Source organism: Eschrichtius robustus, chromosome 8, assembly GCF_028021215.1.
Source record: "Eschrichtius robustus isolate mEscRob2 chromosome 8, mEscRob2.pri, whole genome shotgun sequence".
Classification (NCBI taxonomy): domain Eukaryota; kingdom Metazoa; phylum Chordata; class Mammalia; order Artiodactyla; family Eschrichtiidae; genus Eschrichtius; species Eschrichtius robustus.
The window spans coordinates 84,743,355-84,763,879 of NC_090831.1; the positions used below are offsets into that span (position 1 = coordinate 84,743,355).

At 38.1% G+C, this 20,525-nt stretch overlaps 1 protein-coding gene across 8 annotated transcripts in view; it reads right to left on the reverse strand.

The window, feature by feature from the left end:
- The window catches only part of PDE1C (phosphodiesterase 1C), a 525,463-nt gene that overhangs the window by 14,707 nt on the left and 490,231 nt on the right, over positions 1 to 20,525 (reverse strand). For 2 of the 8 annotated variants that reach the window (XM_068549262.1, XM_068549260.1), the window contains one exon: positions 1,963 to 8,414. The exons of 5 other annotated variants lie outside the window; for them this stretch is intronic. In XM_068549262.1, the coding sequence (XP_068405363.1) occupies positions 8,401 to 8,414 (14 nt within the window). In that variant the 3' untranslated portion in view covers positions 1,963 to 8,400. Of the gene's footprint in view, positions 1 to 1,962; positions 8,415 to 13,126; positions 13,231 to 20,525 lie in introns of those variants that run through there. One more of the 8 variants, XM_068549259.1, reaches the window with a different exon arrangement.

Genomic DNA, 20,525 nt, shown 5'->3' on the forward strand with positions numbered 1-20,525 from the left:
ACTCTCTTTCTTTTAGCCTATGGCAGTGTCTGCCTTTACGATACCCACAACATTTGATAGCCGTTGCTGAGCACATCCACCAAAATTTTCTCTGTGTTCCATTTAGAGGGTGGCAGAGAAAGACGAGCTAAATGAATCGTTATCTTTGCCCCTTTGCAGCCTTGACAAAAGGGCATCAAGAGAAGTCCACGTTCTGCTTAGGGCTGTGGAATCTCTGAAAGTTTGGAGGGCTTCAAGCCCACCTCCTGTACTTTCCTAAGAGTTGTTTTCCAACAGTGTACAAGCTAGAGCAGCACAATCAGTGTTTGATAACATTTCTCCTCCACAATACATGAATACCATGCTTTCTTTTGTGTGACCCGATCTCTATTCATCACAAAGAACAATGATCAAAAACATAAGAGCTATTCAGACATGCAACGTTATATGCTATTTAAATACGGCCTTTTTAATATCTGAATATGCCTTGGGATTGGGTATATGAATGAGGAGTCTGAAACAAGGTCCACGGCCTTTGACCCAGTATTCTAAGAATTCTTCCAATGGAGATATTCAGAAACGCGACAAAGCCCTATGTACAAAGAGCCCCGCTGCTGTTATTTACAACTTCAGAAAATAAAAGCATATAACTTAATTGTCCGACAGCAGACAGGTAGTTAATTAAACTTCACTAGAGCCACAAAATGAAAAATTATGTTGCAATTGAAATTATATTAGTAAAGAGTTTTTTTAAATGGGTAATGCTTACAATCCAATGTTATGAGAACAAACCATAATACAAAATTAAATATATTGTACTGTGTAAAAACACATAGCAAGGGCTTCCCTGGTGGCGCAGTGGTTGAGAATCTGCCTGCTAATGCAGGGGACACGGGTTTGAGCCCTGATCTGGGAAGATCCCACATGCCGCGGAGCAATTGGGCCCATAAGCCACAACTACTGAGCCTGCGCGTCTGGAGCCTGTGCTCCGCAACAAGAGAGGCTGCGATAGTGAGAGGCCCGTGCACCGCGATGAAGAGTGGCCCCCGCTTGCCGCAACTAGAGAAAGCCCTCGCACAGAAACGAAGACCCAACACAGCCCAAACAAAACAAAACAAAACAAAACAAAACAAAACAAAAACATAGCAAAAGACCATTGGGAAGTAAAGAACTGACACTGAATGGGGTACTACAAGTGATTTTAATTTTATTATACTTCTTTATATTTTTCAAAGTAAGTTCTGTTTTTTGCTCTCAGGGAAAAAAAAGGAATTGAAAAAAAAGTGTTTCAATGCATGGCCGCTTGGGAGGAACATCCCAGCCTCTTTAGTCAGTAATAACCCAGCGGAGTTACTGCAGAGGAACAACATACAGAGGTGGTCCAGATAAGGCGTGGGGGGGTGGTACTTGTGTAATATGCACCATCACCACTAGGGGTGCCTCTTAGTGGCTGGTTTGAAGGCTGGACGCCATTCACTATATTAAACCATGTATGTATGCTCACAAATAGGGGTAAATGACTAGTCCCTAGTCAGACTCCCTATGTTCGTAGCTGGAGAGAAAGAAAATATTGCCAGGTAGCCCTTTCTACCTGAGGGAGAAGGAAAAGGAAAAAATGTTTGGAATTCAAAAACTCGCATCGTAGAAATGTAAAACCGTATCGTGGTACCCAGAAGAAAACTGAACATATGGAAGCCAGCCTAATTCCTGGAACACTGGCATTTCTTATGCCTCCAAGGAGCTTCTGATAGCCCATCCACTCATCCCTCAAAAAAGATTATATGAGACGTGATACACTGTGTGTATCTTCAGTGTGCAGGCAAAAGCACTTGGTACCTGGATATTGCTTGGCATTTGGAAGAATACAAAAGAGACAGATGGTTGAGTGAGTCTGGACAGCCTCATATCTGGGACAGAACATGGACAACAATGAAAAACATTAAAGTAAAGAAAAACAGCCTTTTCATTTTTCAAATTCCAATAGAGAGTTTAACTCATTGTTTTTATTTGGTAATCAGAAGAACATACAAGTACTTATTCATTACTAGATGCTGGGGGAAAATTATACATTGAGGGACTGTCAGCCTCATCTGTGCAATAAAGGTTTACAATAAACACATAATTTATTGAGAGCAGTTTAGCATATTCTGTTTTACATGAATCCCTATGATTTATTTTTGCATTTAGAGATGTGAGGCTATGGCATTTGAATAGTTTCTTTTAGTACAAATCAGCATCACAGGGAACAAAACACTTTTCTTAAAATGGATGGTCATTCTCTTGCAAATTGCAACCTGCATTTTATCTGCTAAAAACATATTTCACATCATGGAAGTACATTCTATCACTGCCATAAAACACAGACAAAGTCCATTTCATCATCTTCCCTTTTGGAAGAGCTTTCTCAGAACATATCTAGAAATCCCTTCCTTATTCCTGAAGAGAACTATTTATTCGGCATGATTTGGATTGAGGTTTGGGGTTTTGATTCTGCTTGCCTCCCTCTTTTGAGTCTTGTTAAACATTCTTGATTTTAATCCAGACATCTCCCCGAAATCCAGCTGAACAGCAGCAAAATCTCAGGCTGAGGAGATGAGCTGAGTTGGTGGCCAGTGCCCTAGTAAGGAAAGGTCTAGAGACCCATGGTGAGGGCTTAATATCCTAAGGAGAAAAACCCTGTACAAAAATTGTGCCGTAGACTGAGAAGAGATAATAAGAGCATTTTATTAGGCTCAAAGTGAGTCACCTTGCTTTGGGTAATGGATATCCCATGAGGATTTCCTTTTTCCTGCTTCCTTTCCCCAAACTATTCCCTCCTCCCCATCTACCCATACCCCATCCCTGGCCCACAACCTTTCCTCATGTGGATCACACTGGAACAAGACAATTTTGTTTTTTCCATTATTTTGTGTTTCCATGTGCTAAAAAGATACTGCAGGCAGAATGGCTTGCCTGGACAGAGGCGAAAGAAGGAATTTGCAAAAGGTATAAAAATGAGAGAAGAAAATAAGGTGAGAGAAAAAGTATGAAAAAGCGAGAGAATGCTTAGATTAGGTGGAGGGAGGAATCTGGCTGTACAGCGGGCACCAGAGTTGATAAAAACCTAACCGAGCTCTACAAATGAAAATAGCAAATATTTTTAAAAATTTTTTACAGCATATAAAATTTTATAAAAATATCATCAAAGCAAGAAAAAAGGAAAATGTATACAGTTCTATCTCTAGAATCAGTTACTGGACAATACCTATGGCTGTAGATTTTTACTATAAATCATCTATGTATATTGGTGTGCGACTATATTCTGTACCATCACACACATATCCACTCAAAGACAAGGACACTAGTACACAAATACCTACCCCAAGATAGATCACCACAGCGAAGCAAAAACTGTACAAGGGTATGCCTCCAGGGCAATCTATTGAAAAGCTATTCCATAGCCATTGGGTTTTAATGGGCTTTATTTTAAATGAGTTCTCCTGCACGGTAACTTGACAGAGAAATGCTTCTGTTGTCCAGAAGCCAGCTTCCATGAAGATACATGGGTGAGGTTCGGCAAACATGACTGAAACTGACCAAAGCTGACAGCCTGCAAGATGGCAATGACTGACCTACTACAGCAAGCATTAAGCCCCAGAGATGGTGAGATCTCCCCAGTGGAGGCTAAGTGTGCCCTGAGTGAGGTGAAGGGCCCACACACCACCCCTTGGTTCAGTGGATGGCTATCTAGGCTGGGTTCAAGTTCATTTAGTGAAGCCAGCCACTGTCAGCGGCAATCCATTTCTGCTTGAGAACAGAAGCCAGAATAAATGTCAATTCATTTCAAATATGTCTGCCAATATTTTAAAGAAAAAAATGGATGAGGTGGAGGGGCATTAGTTAACATAATCAGGACTTAATAGTGTTTAAATTGACTTTCATGAATCTTTCAGTCCAGGTCTCCCACTGCGCCCCACTCTTGTTCAATGTAAAAACAAGATATTCTTTTGATGAAACAATCGTTGTTTATTGCAGATTTCCTGGAGGAGCATCCAGGCTTTTGAAAATGTCCAATGAAAACATCCAGAGGACTTCTCCCCATTTTCTAAACTTCCCTGGACCCAAATTCACTTATCAGATGAACCCTGTCTAATGTCCTACAGGCTCTGTTACCATTCGAATTCTGCCGTCATCTCTGTGCCCACCAGTGTGTTTGATGAGAGGAAACCTTAACAACTGACATCTGGTCTTGGCAGATAATGTGTCTCTTGGTTCTCAGAGGGATATTTTATACAAATATTGTGCTGCTCACTACAATTTTTTCAAGTTCACGTTCTAAATGATGAGGCCTTTAATCATGGATCACTATCAATGAATTACAAATATTACTTTCCATTTATTCACAAAGAAGAGCCAATATAACATCATTATTGCAACGTTATTTCTTTAACAACCAACTTTGCTGTGGTTCAGTACTATACCGACCATAATATTGGCAGAGCACTGATTCCCCATGCTGCACATATAGATGCTTTTACTCGCTTCAAGAAAGTCTATTTTGGATTTTAAATGTTACAACTTGGATTATAAATAAATCCACTGGTAATGGTGTCATCACCCCTTTTGGAAGTGAATTTTCACATAAATCCTGTTTTGGTTTGTTTGTTTTTGTTTTTTCATTTGTTTGTTTTCCTTAAACCCAAAAACCATAGAGAAGTTTTAATTTTGTTTCATAAACTTGGCTCTGATAATTTCCCCCATACTACTTGCAATTTCCTGTCCCTTATAATAAGCTATTTGTGTCACTAGGGTATGTCTGCACCTACTTAGAAGATAAGCCTTTAGCAATACACTTGACATACAGAAGACGTTGAGTGCATTTTCAGGTAAACTTGAACTTTGCACTCACAGGTGGCTAGTGGAATCAGCTGGACAGTTCTGCATGTGTTTCCTGAACGCTGACTGTATGCCAGGCACTGTGGTGGGCCAGTGGTGCAAATCCTGTTGGGATGTGTGGGAATCTTGCAATCAGAATGAAGTTTATTTCCTAAATCCCCTTTATGGGGGACATAATGTTACATACATAGGTTTTAATCTCAGAATCTTCTCCATCTCATTATGAGAAAAAGATTTTGTGCCTTTATTCTTTTGTTTTCCTCCTTACTCCATGGGGAATGTTATGAAGTCATTTCTACCATGTAAGTCTCTGCTCAAAGGTTAAGAATAGAAGAAAACATATTACATATTCTTCCTACCTATCTATCTAAAGAAAATTGATCCATGACAGAAGTGATATTAAAAGACCAGCATCCTTACTCCTAAAATATGGATTACAAAATTGGTCTCCATCTTTTTATTTGCTGTCTCACATCCTGTGATAATATTGCTCTTTACTTTCTATTTTTCATATTTACTAGAGGCATCACATCAGGTGGAAAATATAATGGCTTTAATTCTGCAAACGAAATGAACAGGTGCACTAGATTGTTCTTTGGCTCTCAGATGTCTAGATATCATTTTATTGTTTAAGTATATCAGGTCCTTAATGGGATCCTGTCAGATGTCTTCAATGCTTTTTAAAAGCTCCAGGAATGAAATGGACATAGGAAGAAAATCCATTTGAATTTAATGGGTTAGAAATGAGTCTCTTGCCTGCTGCCATAAACAACTAGGGCTCATAACCTAAGAAAGGTGGGCGTGAATAAAAGCTGGAATAAAGACCTGCCTATGGTTCGGTCATTATGGCAGCAAAACATACTGCATCAACAAAACTTGGCTGTAGAGCTAGTTGGTGACATGGGGACCCAAACTCAAGGGCTAACTCCATTTGTCACTTTCTACCCAGGGACATGTAGAACTGGTGGTTTGTCAATGGTGGGAATATCCCTAGTACTTTCCCCACATACCAGTTAATTCTTAACTCAGGTGTGTAAGCCTTTGCTTTTTAAGTGACAATGGAATACAGAGTGTCACAATCCGTGCAATGGAAGAAGGTGTCTTCCACTTCGCTGCTCAACTTGGAGGAAGCTGTTTCAGGAGAATGGAAAGACCACAGCAAGTGAGCTAGAGCTCTGGAAATACTGTTCTTCCAGTCAATATTGTTGTCTTACCAGCTCCAGTATCAATTTATAGCACAGTAATACATTGTTTTTTATTTACAAAAAATAGATAATTTTGCTTTTTTTACTCAATGTCCCTTCGAAACACTTTCTAAGGATTTAAAAATAAGAGTTACATAGTGCTTCTGTTTTTCCACGCTGAGTTCCAAGCAGAGTGCTATCCTGAATAAAATTCTCTTCCCACCTTTTTCCAGCTAAATTAATCACTTAAAGCAAATGTAAAACATTTCCATCTTTATTGGTGCTAGAAAAAACGGCTATATCCCTATTTCTTTTTCAAATAGTGTTTAGTCTTGATTGAGTATAAAAGGGAAGCTGCACCTTTCTATTTTGATTGGTTGCAAAGCTCTACATAGAAAAATACAGAATTGAAGTGAGGTCAAAAGTTCAGGATCCAAGGTCAAGAACTGACATGCACTGGCTGTATTTCACTTCTATTTAAAACCACCTCAAAGAGCATAGTTTGCAAATCGATGTCCCATGCATTGAATGCAGTTCACAGGCATGTTTTCTTTGGCCAGCACTGTGTTTGTAAGTTTCTTAATTAGTTGCCAATATTAAACAATTTGGAGGGGGTTTACATAAAATCTTAGGTATCTAGGACCCTCATTCCCACATAGCACTGATCCCGTAGCTGCCAGCCACTGCCCCCTTGGGGCAGTGCATGCCCTCCCCACTTCCCCCCTACTGCTCTTCACTGCCTCTCTGATACCCAGGCCCACGATGAATTGCCATTTATCGCAATCATTCTGACATTATAGCTTGCTGTACTCATTTACTTGACCTGCTAAACTCCTGTTTTGAATTTGTGACCACATGACTTACTGTGGTCACTGTTAGGAAAACAGGAGGAGCAACAGAAAAATCCGTGTTATTACCAAGCAAAATGGAAATCTGATCTAAGAACCCTGCTCGAATATCAGTACATGACTGTGCGTTCCACACCACAGAGTTCTCCAGATCTTTCTGTTGGGGAATATTTCAGTGAGACAAACGGCCTGGTAGATTACATACACAGTCTCCTTTCTGTCTGAAGAAATACCAACATTTTGCCTTAGTACTGAGAGGATTTTTTAAATGTTTGTTTTTGTGTTTTCAATGTGGAAATTAAATCTGCAACGAGGAGTACAGTTAAGCCTACCGTCCAGCTCTCTCTCTCTTCCTATTTGTACTCCTCTTCCGATTTACCCTTAGGAAGGACTCAAAGATTCCTCTGTGAACCACAGCTCCATCTGAAGAATCAGTTTCATTCAAATCACACCATTTAGATCCACAAAATTCCTTGACTTGCACTCCACTGGATCCCATTCTTGATTTGGTTTCAGGGGGCTGTATTTTTCGTCTCTTTCCCTGCGACATCCACTATTCTTATTTTTGATTCGTGCTATTAATCATCTCCTATCTGGTACTTCTAAAGGCTCATTAAAATGAAAATAAATTATTGGACGTATCTCCCTGATACTAATTCCCTTAGCACTTCCCTGAATAGAAAGAAGAGCAATTAGGTCAAACCATAAATATTCAAAAGAAGAGGACCAGCCAGTGGTAAAAATTTCAGTAACCACTTAGTCACGGATGCTACTCAATGAAAACACTGGGTTTCCCACCTGAACAATATGGTCATGAGCTGAAACATTCAGGTTTGTATTAATGAATGCACAGGTATTAATTAAGCATCAAATAAAGAAGAGGAAAATCTCCCTTTTTATAAAACGGAAAGAATTTCATATTATATAAATGGAAAGAAAAGCATGGGAACAATTTCTAAGTCTGAAAGAAAACTGGAGAGAAAGAATGTTCCTGACTCAGGAAAGGAACAACCAGAGACTGAAACCATCATCTTAGCTATGATGAAGGCCAGCTTGGCTGCATCCACCATCAGCAACCAGTGCAAAAATAACAACACATAAAGAAATACAGTGGCAATTCCTGTGTGTGTGGCTTTCTCAGGCCTCTCTCAGCATTTCCAGGATGTCCGTTCCCATCAGGCCAGACAGGTGCCTCGAAAGCCAGGGCATTAGCAAAGGATTTTGAGGAAGTCCCTTCATGTGTTGTTTCTGTTTGTGCAAAACTCGGAAGTTGTGTTGTTTGCTTGGGCTGGGGGGATTCCCCCAGAGTTCTAAGACCTCACACCGGCTCCCAGAAAGTCATCTCCTGGGAGGAGATGGCATGAGAGAAGGCCAAGTGCAGGGGTGGGGCTTGTTTTTGAAAGTTGTACACCTTCCCCAGATACAGGTCTTTGTGGAAGGAGAAGAGAATGAAGAAGCTCAGCTAAAATGATGCAAGACATTGGCAGCCTCTCTTATTGTCTATGAAGTGTGTTTTACTCTTCTGAATCTGAAAAAAAGAAAAAGAAAAAGAAAAGCGTCAATGCTGCCTTTCCCCCCCTTCTCCACCCTCCAGGTCTGAGAAGAAAATCTGAGGGACAAAAAAAAGAGGGATCAATTACACATTTCAATGCTAGTCACTGCTGTCTCCTTTGTAACACAATCCTTCTATTCATAAAGGGGAAATCTCAGTGGAGAATTTTAAACACTGGTTACATTGGAAGCCTTAATAGTTGCTTAAACTAAAGCATCAAATATTTGGTTCATGCAGTATGGGTTTTAAGACGCCTTATTTTGCAATCAGGATGACAGTGACTGCCAGATCTGATCTGGTCAATTCGCCTCAGGGGTCAGTGGGATTGGAAGAAATTGGATTCGTCTAATCCCAATCATTTCCATACCAAAGCAACGTTCCTCTATCAGGATTCATAGCTATCTGCAGGAAGATGTTCTGCCCCAGACCATAGACTCCTTGAAGGCAGGGAAAATATCTTATCTTTATAACTCTTTTTGCATGTAGTACAATGCCTGACACACAGCATATGCTTAACAAACGCTTCCCAAAAAGATTCAAAGCAAGATGCACCCCAACTGCCCCAACTGAAATCACTGTGCAAATGGATAAATCACCTGAAGTCTCTACGGAGCCTAGAGTGAGGTGGTGGAAGAAGACAAAGATTGAAACAGGACTCATTAATGGAAATAAACAATCTTGGATTTTTTTTTCACCTGGCCTATTCTATAACATGTAACCTCAACAGACTTGGACAGGATTTTTAAAAAGCAAACAAACAAAAATGATTATGGTTGCTTCCCCTAAGTGCTGTGTGCTCTCCAAGTCAGCATGCCTCAGAGTGAGAGAGGATTCCCTCCTACGCAAGGTTCCAGAGGGATAGGAGACTTTACAAAGGATAACATCATCATGTCCAGAAATGTTAGGAGTCATTAGAGGACAAGGAAATTTTCCATTCAACTTTAAAGACTAAGATACTCTCCTAAATAAGACTTGGTCGAAATTAGGTACAAACCAGTTGGGAGACAGGAGAGCCCTTTCTGATCTATTGTAATTACGGTCAATTCTCAAATTTTCAGGGGCCACTGATCCAGACCTCCTGTGGTTCCTCTTTCTTCATTCTGGTCTTGTGTGTGTTTACTCTCCATTAGCACCTTCACCCATTTGGGAGAAATAACAGAAAAAAGAAAAACTTCTGGCCAATCACTTTACTCTGATTCTAGTAGGAATCGGTGAGGGAAGTTGCCAGTTGCCTCACTGGAACTTGCCAGGGAGGGAAACAGGTGAAACAAACGCTGAAATCATGGATTAGAAATTTTCCATTGTTTCTGATTGTCTCTATGTAGTTTGGGCCACAAGGGAATTGCAAGACAGGGCCCCTTAGTGCTCTGGCCCTGTCATTATCAATTTGGGGTCATATGTAATGAGACTCCTTTTAGATGGTCATTATAGTATTAATCACCTTAAGAGATGTCCCCAGGCCCTCACATATAAAACCCAATCTATTGTTATGATGATATAAGGTTAGGTTTAATCTTTTACTAAGTGATAGATTGGTCGGAAGGAAGTGAGGACAGGTAGCTGGAGATGGCTGACAAGGACCACTGTTACACCCAGTGAGCTCCAATTTGCCAACAAGGAAAGTGATGCACCTCCTGTGTCATACAGCCTGGGTTAGCAGAGGCCCGCTGTCCAGACTGCTGTGTCCCAGAGATGGAAGAGGTACATCCAGGGTGTGTGAATGGAACCCAAAGGCCCCTGAGAGGAGGTCTTCCTCCCTTGCTAGTCATTGCTTACGGGTGAAATGGTGGAGTGACCGGCTACGGATCTCTACCCTCCCCTCTTCAGCCTTCTGGTCAAGGGACAGAGGAAAGGAGTTGGCCAAGGAGTGGCGAAAAGGGGTAAATAAAGGCAGCCTGTATGTTTAAGCCGTGCCTGCGTTCACTGCCATTAAATACGACCAACATAAAAGAACAAGAGGCAGATACTCTGCAGCTGGGTGTGTGACCTGTGTGACTGTTCCCAGCCTTCCCAAACACATGCTTTCTCTAAAACATTTTCCTCTTAGGGCACTCACCCCTCTGGTGGCTAGTATCATATCTACCTGCAGGAAGATATTCTACCTCAGACCGTAGACTCCTTGAGGGCAGGGAAAATATCTTACTTATCTTTATAACCCCTCTTGAATGTAGTACAATACCTGACACACAGCGTATGCTCAACAAATCATTAGTTTTTCATTGAAAGGAAGTGAGTTGAACAAGCATGAGGTGGATGGGACAGATAAAGATGTAATGATGAATAGGAAGTCTCTCTCCAACCTTTTCCTAATCCTGACTTTCATAGTGTGACATAAAAAGGAAATCATAAGTACATTGATTTTATAATTTATTCAACAGCAAATTATGATATGTCAAAAATGTATACTCCTTATGAAGAAATAGCCCCACTGTGCATGGCTCTTTGTGGGACTAAGTTCCCAGAGAAAGAGCACCTGCCATCCAGGTGGCTTTGACATGGTTTGTAAATCTCCTCACTCCACACTTCCTCTCCTAAACTTCAAATGCCATAGACTTGCTCTGTTGTGTTTTGGTTTCGTGTATATGTTTTCAATGTAAACTAAAATTGCATAAGCATTTAAAACAAAAATTGGGTAAGACTACAAAGTATATAAAAATGAGGATCTAAAAACAAAGTGTGAGAAGTCACTCTGTATTGATCCGATTTACACGACTATTTTTGTTACAGCTGCTTTGAATTCCATTGATTGTAAGTGTATGTTGGCTTTTTGGAGGCCACAAAAAGTGGTTAAACTCCCTCATCTTTTTAAGAGTGATTGATGAACTGAAATGGAAAATATCTTCACCCAACTTGAGAAAATTCAAGAAAATATCTAAATAAGTGCTACCTCCTCACCCACCCCTGGACGAAAGACTTCTCACATCTCATAGAGGGGCAGCCATGGGGGCTCTGAAGCCTGAAGTGTGTGGTGTATGAACTCACAGAAATGTATTTACTCTAAGAGAATGAATAGCAAAGAATGTTTCAGCAACTTCATTTAGAAAATAGGAGATGGAGACTTACAACAATGTGGCCTTATTCCTCCCTTCTCAGGCTACTCCTGAAGGTAAGTGGAGATGCTACAGAAAACCGTTTGGTTTAAAGATAGTTGTTTTAAAAAGAGGCTTAAAGTTCGAGTTTGATTTGACTCTAAAAATGTGTTTAGCAATCATAATGTTTATTACTAGATCACAAGCTGACCATCTGTGAGGCAGGCCTCATAGAATCTGGCGCTGGGTTTTAAAAACATCTGTAAACACTTTTATTTTTCATTTTCTTGGGCTTGCTTTTTTTTACAGCCTGACTCAACTATCACCCAAGCTCAAAAGTAAGCTGACTTGGCTGAGCACAGAGCTGGGATTTAAACCAGATTTTCAAGTCTACCAGAAACCCTTTCAGAGCTGCCTCTCTATGGAGTCAACTTTCTACCAAAACAACAAAGTGATACTGTAAGCAACAGAAAGAGTTGTAAAAGGCTAAATAGGAAAAAAACAAAAAACAAAAAAAAAAAACCCGGGGAAGAATAAATGTGGTAAAACCAAACCCAATTTTAAATGTCTAGTAGTAGGATTTCTGTGGGGCTTATAAGCAGGTCTTGGTTTGGTTTTGTTTCTTAATAATGAGGAAATACTAAAAACAAACAAACAAACATTGTCTTAGAGATAGCTGTTAAGATTTACCCAGGCATTGTTTTCACTTTTCTAGGTCATAAGTGCAAGATAGGTATTTTAAATGGTTACCACCAAATACCCCAACATATGCATCCATGCTTTCTCCTTGCCCCAAATGATAGAGGATATGATTATATTAGGATTATTCTATATGAATTTTACTGCATATAATACCAATGCTATATAGCCCTGCTAAGATGGGCGGATGGTTGGATGGATGAATGGATGAATGATGGATGGATAGAATAGATAAATAGATGATAGATAGATAAATTTATAGGAATATAACTTCCTGAAACCTTGCTTATGCCATCATATTTGCCCACTGGATCCAAATATAAAGAATAAGAATAAGTACTGTACAAAGGACAGTAGTTCTTAGGTTCAACCTTTGTGATTTTTCTCGATCTTTTGATCCTTGGCATCTGTGCTATCACTGAGAATAATGATCCTGGTTAACTTTTATTCTTTAACTTTGCTGGCTTCTCTCTTCCTTTACGTAGCATGGTTTTTCTTTCCAAACTTAAAATATGTGAATGTCTCCGTTCTTCTGTCCCACATTGTCCAAAGGTATTTTACTGCCATTCTTCTCTGTATTAAGAACCTAGTACTTTGACATGGAAGGAAACAAAACACTCAACTCTCCAAGTGCCCCAGGACCTGACCCACTCTTAAGAGGTAAGTAAAAGTCAGGCATCAACAGCGCATACCACTCCTCCGGTTCAGGTAAGGGTAGAGTTGTCTGCACGCAAGAGTTTTGTTTCTGATCAGTCTTTGAATCTGCTACTTTTGAAGCCAACAAGAAACCAGAGATTAAGGAAGTCCTTCAGAGAAAGTTAAGTGAGGCCGGGATTTTAGGTCTGAAACATTCTGACTGCTCTTCGTGTTTTTCTCTATTTTATTAGTTCAGGAAAAACAATAAAAGATTCAAAATGAATGAAGGAAAAAAACAAACATTTATTCTCATGTTTTCACTGTGGCTCCAGGGTATAGAATAAAAATGGCATATATGGTAGAGGGCTAATACTTATGAAATACAGATATCATCACGTGGAGATCAGGCTGTCCTTTGGTGGAAAAGGCTAAGAATAAACACAAAGAAGAAGCTTCAATACTTGCTTGACATTGCATTTTTAGCAGCTCTCCTAGCTTGTGGGCGACTAGAAAAAAAATGGCATTAACAATGGAGACATCTCTAGCTCCTGGTTTTGGCACATATTTCAAAGGCAGCTGTTATTTTAAAGAATTTTTTTATAACGTTAATAGAGTTTCTTTTGACAAACGTATTGTTACTTGTGTTTCTCCAATCACTTGCAAAGAATCTGACAAAATACAATTTTTCTAGGGGGAGAACAGATAAATATTTATTTCATGAATACTAAATAGTTATTTTTAATCCTGAACATCAGTATTAAGAAAAAAAAGACAAATCACATTTCCCCAGTAGTTCCAAAATTGTAATCCTCCCTGTCAAACCAGGTTCCTTTAAAAATACAATGGTGCATTAAGAGTGTAACAAAATGTCTAGAAGATAGAGGGAAACAATGAAAGCTTATACACCAATAATTGCAAGGGAAAAGTTGTTTAAAAATATTAATTTCGCCATTAACAAAGAGTACACAATATACTTTTATGTGACATGTCTACTATGTAGTCATTTGGTAAGAGACTGGAATCTAAACAGCTATGTGAAAAGCATGAATTGACCTTAGAAGTTTTCTTTAGTAGAACACAATTTAATTATTTTAAACTCACCAATCTTACATTGTATTATATATATGTATATATACATATATACACACACAATACATATATATATACACAATATACATACATACATATATATGTATATACACACACACAATTTCAGTTGCTGTTTGATACTACAAATGTGAATTTCAATAACACAAAACCTACAGGAGGATAATAATAGTTGCATGTCATCTTGTTACTTTATAATCCATCATGAGGCTATGTATTATACACCCTCCTTAAAAAGCACAAGGATATTCACTGAACCTAAAACTATACTAAAAACACATTGGTTTGAAATGGATGATCGTAACCAAAAGAGCTAACTGTTCTGATTCACTGTGACTCATCGATGCTAGAACCATGTGGATGTCAACGGCTTCTGTACCTCCATGCTCTCAGGTGTATCATCCGCAGCAAAAAGGAACAAAGAGATTTTCTGAGTTCACCCCATTTGACCACTTTCAACCCACGTATAATGGATTGGTTGATAGTTTTCCCCAAAATCCAACCAAAAAAATTATATTGGGTTTCAGTATTGTTGCATTCACAACAACTCTTGTTGGGTCAACCTACAGCATGGCTTCAAAAATCAATTAGAAAATGGCACTGAAGTATATAAATCAAAAATTTTAAGCAACAAAACCTTTTAGAATCTAATTAGGGGATCTTATCTAGATGCATAAGAATAACAGGCATCTAAAAACAATACTGCACTTCTCTCATACATTTATCAACTTTCTGTTGTTTTCCTTTGACGGGGACATTGCAGTGGAGGGTTAAGACACTTGGGTTATCACACTACTTGAGAAAATAAGGCATAAAATGTTTTTAAAAGCAAATATTTCATGCCTCTTTCTTGCTAAACCACAGCATGTACTTACTATTGATGCTCCATGTGTTGATACGTATAAATATGTTAAGTAAATGGGTCACGAGAGTTTTCATGGACAAATGGCTAAGGGAAATGGGATATTAATCAGAACATGTGTTGTTATGATGACTTATCTTAATTGGGACCCAGGGCACTCCAGATGTCTGGTCCCTGTACACTCATGAAAAATAACCCATAAGGATCCTAGATTCTCATGTGGAAGGCAATTCCTTCATTAAAGAAATAGGCCTACTTTTGTCAATGCATAGAAGGTTACAGTGAGATATCATCTTCCCAGAACTAAGAAATAATGTTATCCTCTGAGAAGGAAGCAAGTAAAAAATCCAAAGGGCGGGATTAACTATTTGTAGAAACCACCTCAAGACAGTAGTGTTGACATCAGTGGCATAATCAACGGTGAAGTGCGTTGCAAATCAATCATTGCTAAAAACAGTTAAGCCCTACAGTCTTACAGGTTTAATTTTTAAAGTAAACTAGAAAGGACTCAAGGTTATTGTCATAGTAGCACCGCCTTGGGTAGGAGAGAAAAGGACAGGGTACCAGCTAGTGTTCCCAGAACTGTTCACCATCTTTGGCCTATTTTACTCACCAGAGTTCATGATCTGGGCATAATTTTGGGAGGTATGCAAAGCTTATGATAATAGGTTAGGAAAAGAAAATAAGAGAGAAAAAGTTTGAGGACCGTTGCCTTAAAAACAAAGAAGTTTCATCAAGATCAAGCTCCAGCCATGCCATCAAGGATGACTGAAAATGAACAATGAGAATCTACCCCAAGATATCAACATATCTGATACTGAATGTGAGATCCAAAAGGAGACTAGATGTAAAAGGGGTGCCATGGAGCTGCCTCTTGCACTGTCAGTATCTAGGGTACACAAGATGGTCCCTATTCACTTTTCTTGGTAGATCCACCCCAATGGTAGAGACAGACATTTCAGGATATTCTACCTTGAAGTCACAATTCATCAACTAACTCTCTCTACATTCTCAGCTTAGCAGGCAACTTTCTGATATGATTTGGCTTCCCAAGTAGGTTTTCCTTCGGGAGGAAGAAACCGCTGACTGGCCAGTAGATGTGAGCATTCCAGTGTACATGAAGGATATATTTCACAGTAAACTGGCAATCAAAACCACACATTGGTCACAAGTATTCATTTTAGTGTCAACAAGTCTTCTACAGCATAATTCACCCTTCATTTACTGTCAATGTGGAATTCCTTCATCTGACAATGTCAAAAGTAAGAAGTCCATATACATGTGGATCTATTTCTAGACCCTCTATTCTATTCCACTGACCCATTTGTCTATCTCAATGCCAATACTATACTGCCTTGATTATTATAGCTTTATAAGTCTTGAAATCAGGCCTACCTGTTTAGTCCTCCAATTTTTTCCTTCTTTTCCCAAGTTGCTTTGTCTATTCTGAGTGATTTGCATTTCCATATACATTTTAAAACCAGCATGTCAATTTCTACCCAAAAAGCCTGCTAGGATTTTAATTGGGATTGCATGGAATCTATAGATCAATTTAGAAAGAACTTAAATTTCAACTATCTCTGGAAAATCCCCAAATATTTGGAAACTAAAAATATATTTCTAAATAATCCTTAGATCAATGTAGAAATTAAAATAAAAATTAGAAAATATTTTGAAATGAATGTGAATAAAAATGCAACAAATCAGAGTTTGTAGCATGTTACTAAAATAGTATTTAGAGGGAAATATACAGCATTAAAGGCCTATATTAGAAAAGGAAAAATATCTCAAATCAATGACATTAACTTCCACTTTAAGAAACTAGAAAAATAAGGCAAACCAAACCCAAAAGCAAGCAGAAGAGAGGAAATAATACAGATCAGATCAGAATCAATGAAACAGAAACAGAAAAACAATGGAAAATATTAATGACAATGATTAATAAAATTTATTAACCTCTAGCCAGACTGGTCTGGAAAAAAAGAGAGAATACGCAAATCACCAATATAAAAAATGATAAAGACAACATCACTATAAATTCTACAGCTATTAAAAAGAAAATAAAACAATATGAACATCCTATGACAATGTAATTCCACTGTGACCTGTGAACATTCTTTGTATGACTTGAATCATTTTACATTTATTGGGACTTGTTTTACATCCCAAAATGTAATCTATATTTATAAATGTCCTATGTGCACTTGAAAAGAGTATGTATTCTCATACTATGGGTGTTCTGGGAAGGCCAATTAAGTCAAGCTGGTTGATAATGTCATTCAAGTCTTCTTTTCCCGCTGATTTCATATATACTTAGCCTATCGATGATTGAGAGAGGGATGTTAGTGCTTCCAAATAGAATTGTGTATTAAAATTTTTTTACACTTCATTTCATGCATTTTGGTACATAAATGGAAAGGATTATTATATCCTCTTGATAAATAGACTTTATCATGAAATGAACCTCCTTTCTCTGGTGACAGTGTTTGCTATGAAATCTACTTTATCAGATATTAATACAATCATGCAAGCTTTCTTTCGATTACTGTTAGCTTGGCATACCAATTTCCATCCTTTTATTTTTGGGTTTTTGTGTCTTTTAATATAAAGGCAGAATATACTTGGGTCTTACAATCTGAAAATTTCTGCCTTTTATTTGGGCTGTTTAGACCATTTACAGTTAATGTGATAACTGATATGCTTAGTGTTAAGTCTATATTCTTGCTATTTGTTTCCTATTTGTCTCATCTATTCTTTGTTCTCTTCTTATTCTTCTTCTACCTTTTTTGGATTAATTATTCTTATGATTCCATTTTCTCTCTTTTGGCTTATTAGCTATATGTCATTATCTTGTTATTTTAGTAATTGCTTTAGGGTTTATAGTATATGCTCTTAATTTGTCTCAATCTATTGGGCTGGCCAAAAACCCGAACAAACTTTTTGGCCAACCCAATACCTTCAATTGATATTATATCACTTCATGTATGATATTAGAACTTTACAATAGCATATTCACATTTCTCCCCTTCTCACTTTTATGCTATTGTTGTCATATATTTTAGTTTTATATATGCTATAAACTCAGTAATATATTATTATTTTGTTCAAATAGTCAATTATTTAAATAGTCAAGATATTTAAATGATAAGAAAAAATATTGTATATTTATCCATCTAGTTACCATTTTCAGTGCTCCTCATTTCTTTGTGTGGATCCATATTTCCATCTGGCATATCTAGCCTTCTGCTGTTCTTTAACATTTTTTGTAGTGTAGGTCTACCAGTAATGAATTCTTTCAGTTTTTATATCTGAAAGATATTGCTGTTGGCTATAGAATTCTTGGTTGAATTTTTCCCCTTAGCACTTTAAAGATGTTGCTCCACTGTTTCCTCACTTGCATTGTTTCTGATGAGACATCTACTGTTATCCTTATCCTTGTTCATATCTCCATATGTATCTTTTTTTTTTTCTCTAGCTGTTTTTTAAATTTTTCTCTTCATTACTGGTTTGGAGTAATTTGATTATCATATGCTTTTGGTGTAATTTTCTTTATATTCCTTGTGCTTGTGTTTTGTTGAGCTTCTTAAAAGTCTATGGACTTACAGTTTTCATCATCTGGCAACATTTTAGCCATTACTTCATCAAATATTCTTTCCTCCTTTCCCTCTTCTTTACTTTAGGGACTCCAGTTACACATACTTTAGGCTGTTTGAAGGTGTCTTACAACTTACGGATGCTCTTTACAGTTTCTATTCTTGTTTTCTGTACTTCATTTCAGATAGTTTCTATTGCTAATTCTCACTACTCTTTTCTTCCAGAATGTCTAATCATATCCAGCGTGTTTATCATTAATCCCATACAATATTATTTAGTTAATACCATCCAGTATATTTTTCATATCAGACACTGTAGTTTTCATCTCTAGACATTTGATCTTTTTTATATCTTTCATGTCTCTACTTAAACATATGGGCTACAGTTGTAAGAACTGTAAGAACTACTTTAATGCTCTTGTCTACTAATTCTAACATCTGTTTCAGTTCTGGGTTGATTTCAATTGGTTGTTATTTTCCTCTTATTACTGGTAGTGTTTTCTTCCTTCTTTGCCTGTCCAGTAATTTTTGATTGGATGTTAGATATTGTGAATTTTAGCTTGCTGGGAGTGTGTACACACACACACACACACACACACACACACACACACACACACACACACATGCTTTATCCTGGGATGCAGTTACTTGGAAACACTTTGATCCTCTTATATCTTGATTTTAAGATTTGTTAGGTGAGCCTAAAGCAACATTTAGCCTACAACTAATTATTCCCCTGCTAAGGCAAGACAATTATGAATATTCTACCCAATTCCCTTTAAATTCCAATTCCCTTTAAATTATGAGGTATTCTAGTCTGGCTAGTAGAAATAGGCACTTTTATTGCTCTGTGTGAAGTGTGAACATCAGGACTGTTCCTTCTAAACCTCTTGAATGGTTCTTTCCTGGTCTCAGGGGGTTTCCTCATTGAGAGTCAATTCGTACTCTGATGAATACTCTTCAGATTTCTAGAGTTCTATCTCTCTTCAGTTCTATCCTCTCTGGTGTTTTATCCCGTTAATTATAGCTGCCTTGGTATTCTTGGATCCTTAGTCAACTCCTCAACTCAAGGAATCCATCAGGTCTGCCTGGAAACCCTCTCAATGCAGTAAGCTGAGGCAATCGTCAGGCTTACTTCATTTGTTTCTTGTCTCTTAGAGAGCACTGTCTTCATTTCTTGATGCCCAATATTTCTTGATGTCTTCATTCCTTGAAAAACCATTCTTCCACATATGTTGTCTTTTTTAAAAAATTGTTTCAGGTGGAAGGGTAAACCTAATTCTTGGTAGCCCTCTTTGCAGAAGCAGATGTCCATGGATTGTATTTTGTCCACTCTTTCCACTCTTCACAACTGACTTACATTTCATGAACCGACATCTTGGAACATTCCAATTCCCAGAACGTTCAATAAAGGAAAAACTCCTGCTGAACTCCCTCCCTGGGACGTGGTAAATAACCTTGCAGGGCCTAATTATAGAGAATCATTCGAGAGGCACAAACAGTGGCTATCTCTTATATCTCTGTTAATCTCTTATATCTCTGTTAAAATTAAGGGCAAATCCATATTTCTGGGCAACTATAAAAATTATAGCTATGCTGTTTCAAACATGACTAAAAACACACTGAAAATAATTCATTCATGTGGCACCCCACAAGTCTCCCAATGACAGTGTAAAAGCTTAGCCCCTGAGAGAATCTTGGCTCAGAAACCTAGATCTTTTTATGTTAGTACATTTCTCCCTAAGAAACAAGGTATTTTCAAAGAGCATTCATTCTTTGAAGTCAGTTAGAAAATTAGTGCTGCAGGGGACTAAACAGTACTTTAGTAGCCTGACAGAGATAATGTACAACTGCAATGTGTTCACTTTGCCAGGATGTAATTTACCCTTTCAGCACATGCTCCTTCTCTCTGTGTGTGACTCAGCTCATTGGAGTTTGGGAATAGCCAACTGTAGTCTAGTTTCCATTGAGTTTCTCTCTGAATGTATACAATATTAAACTTCAAAACATAGTGGGTTTGATCACACTGGGCACTGAACTGTGCTTGGCTACTCCTTTTCAAAAATTAGAGCTGGTTCCCAGGGGTTGGATTAAGGGTAGGAGCATTAAAAATAGTTAAATTGACTCCCTCTGGTCATCAGACGTAATAAGATCCATTAAA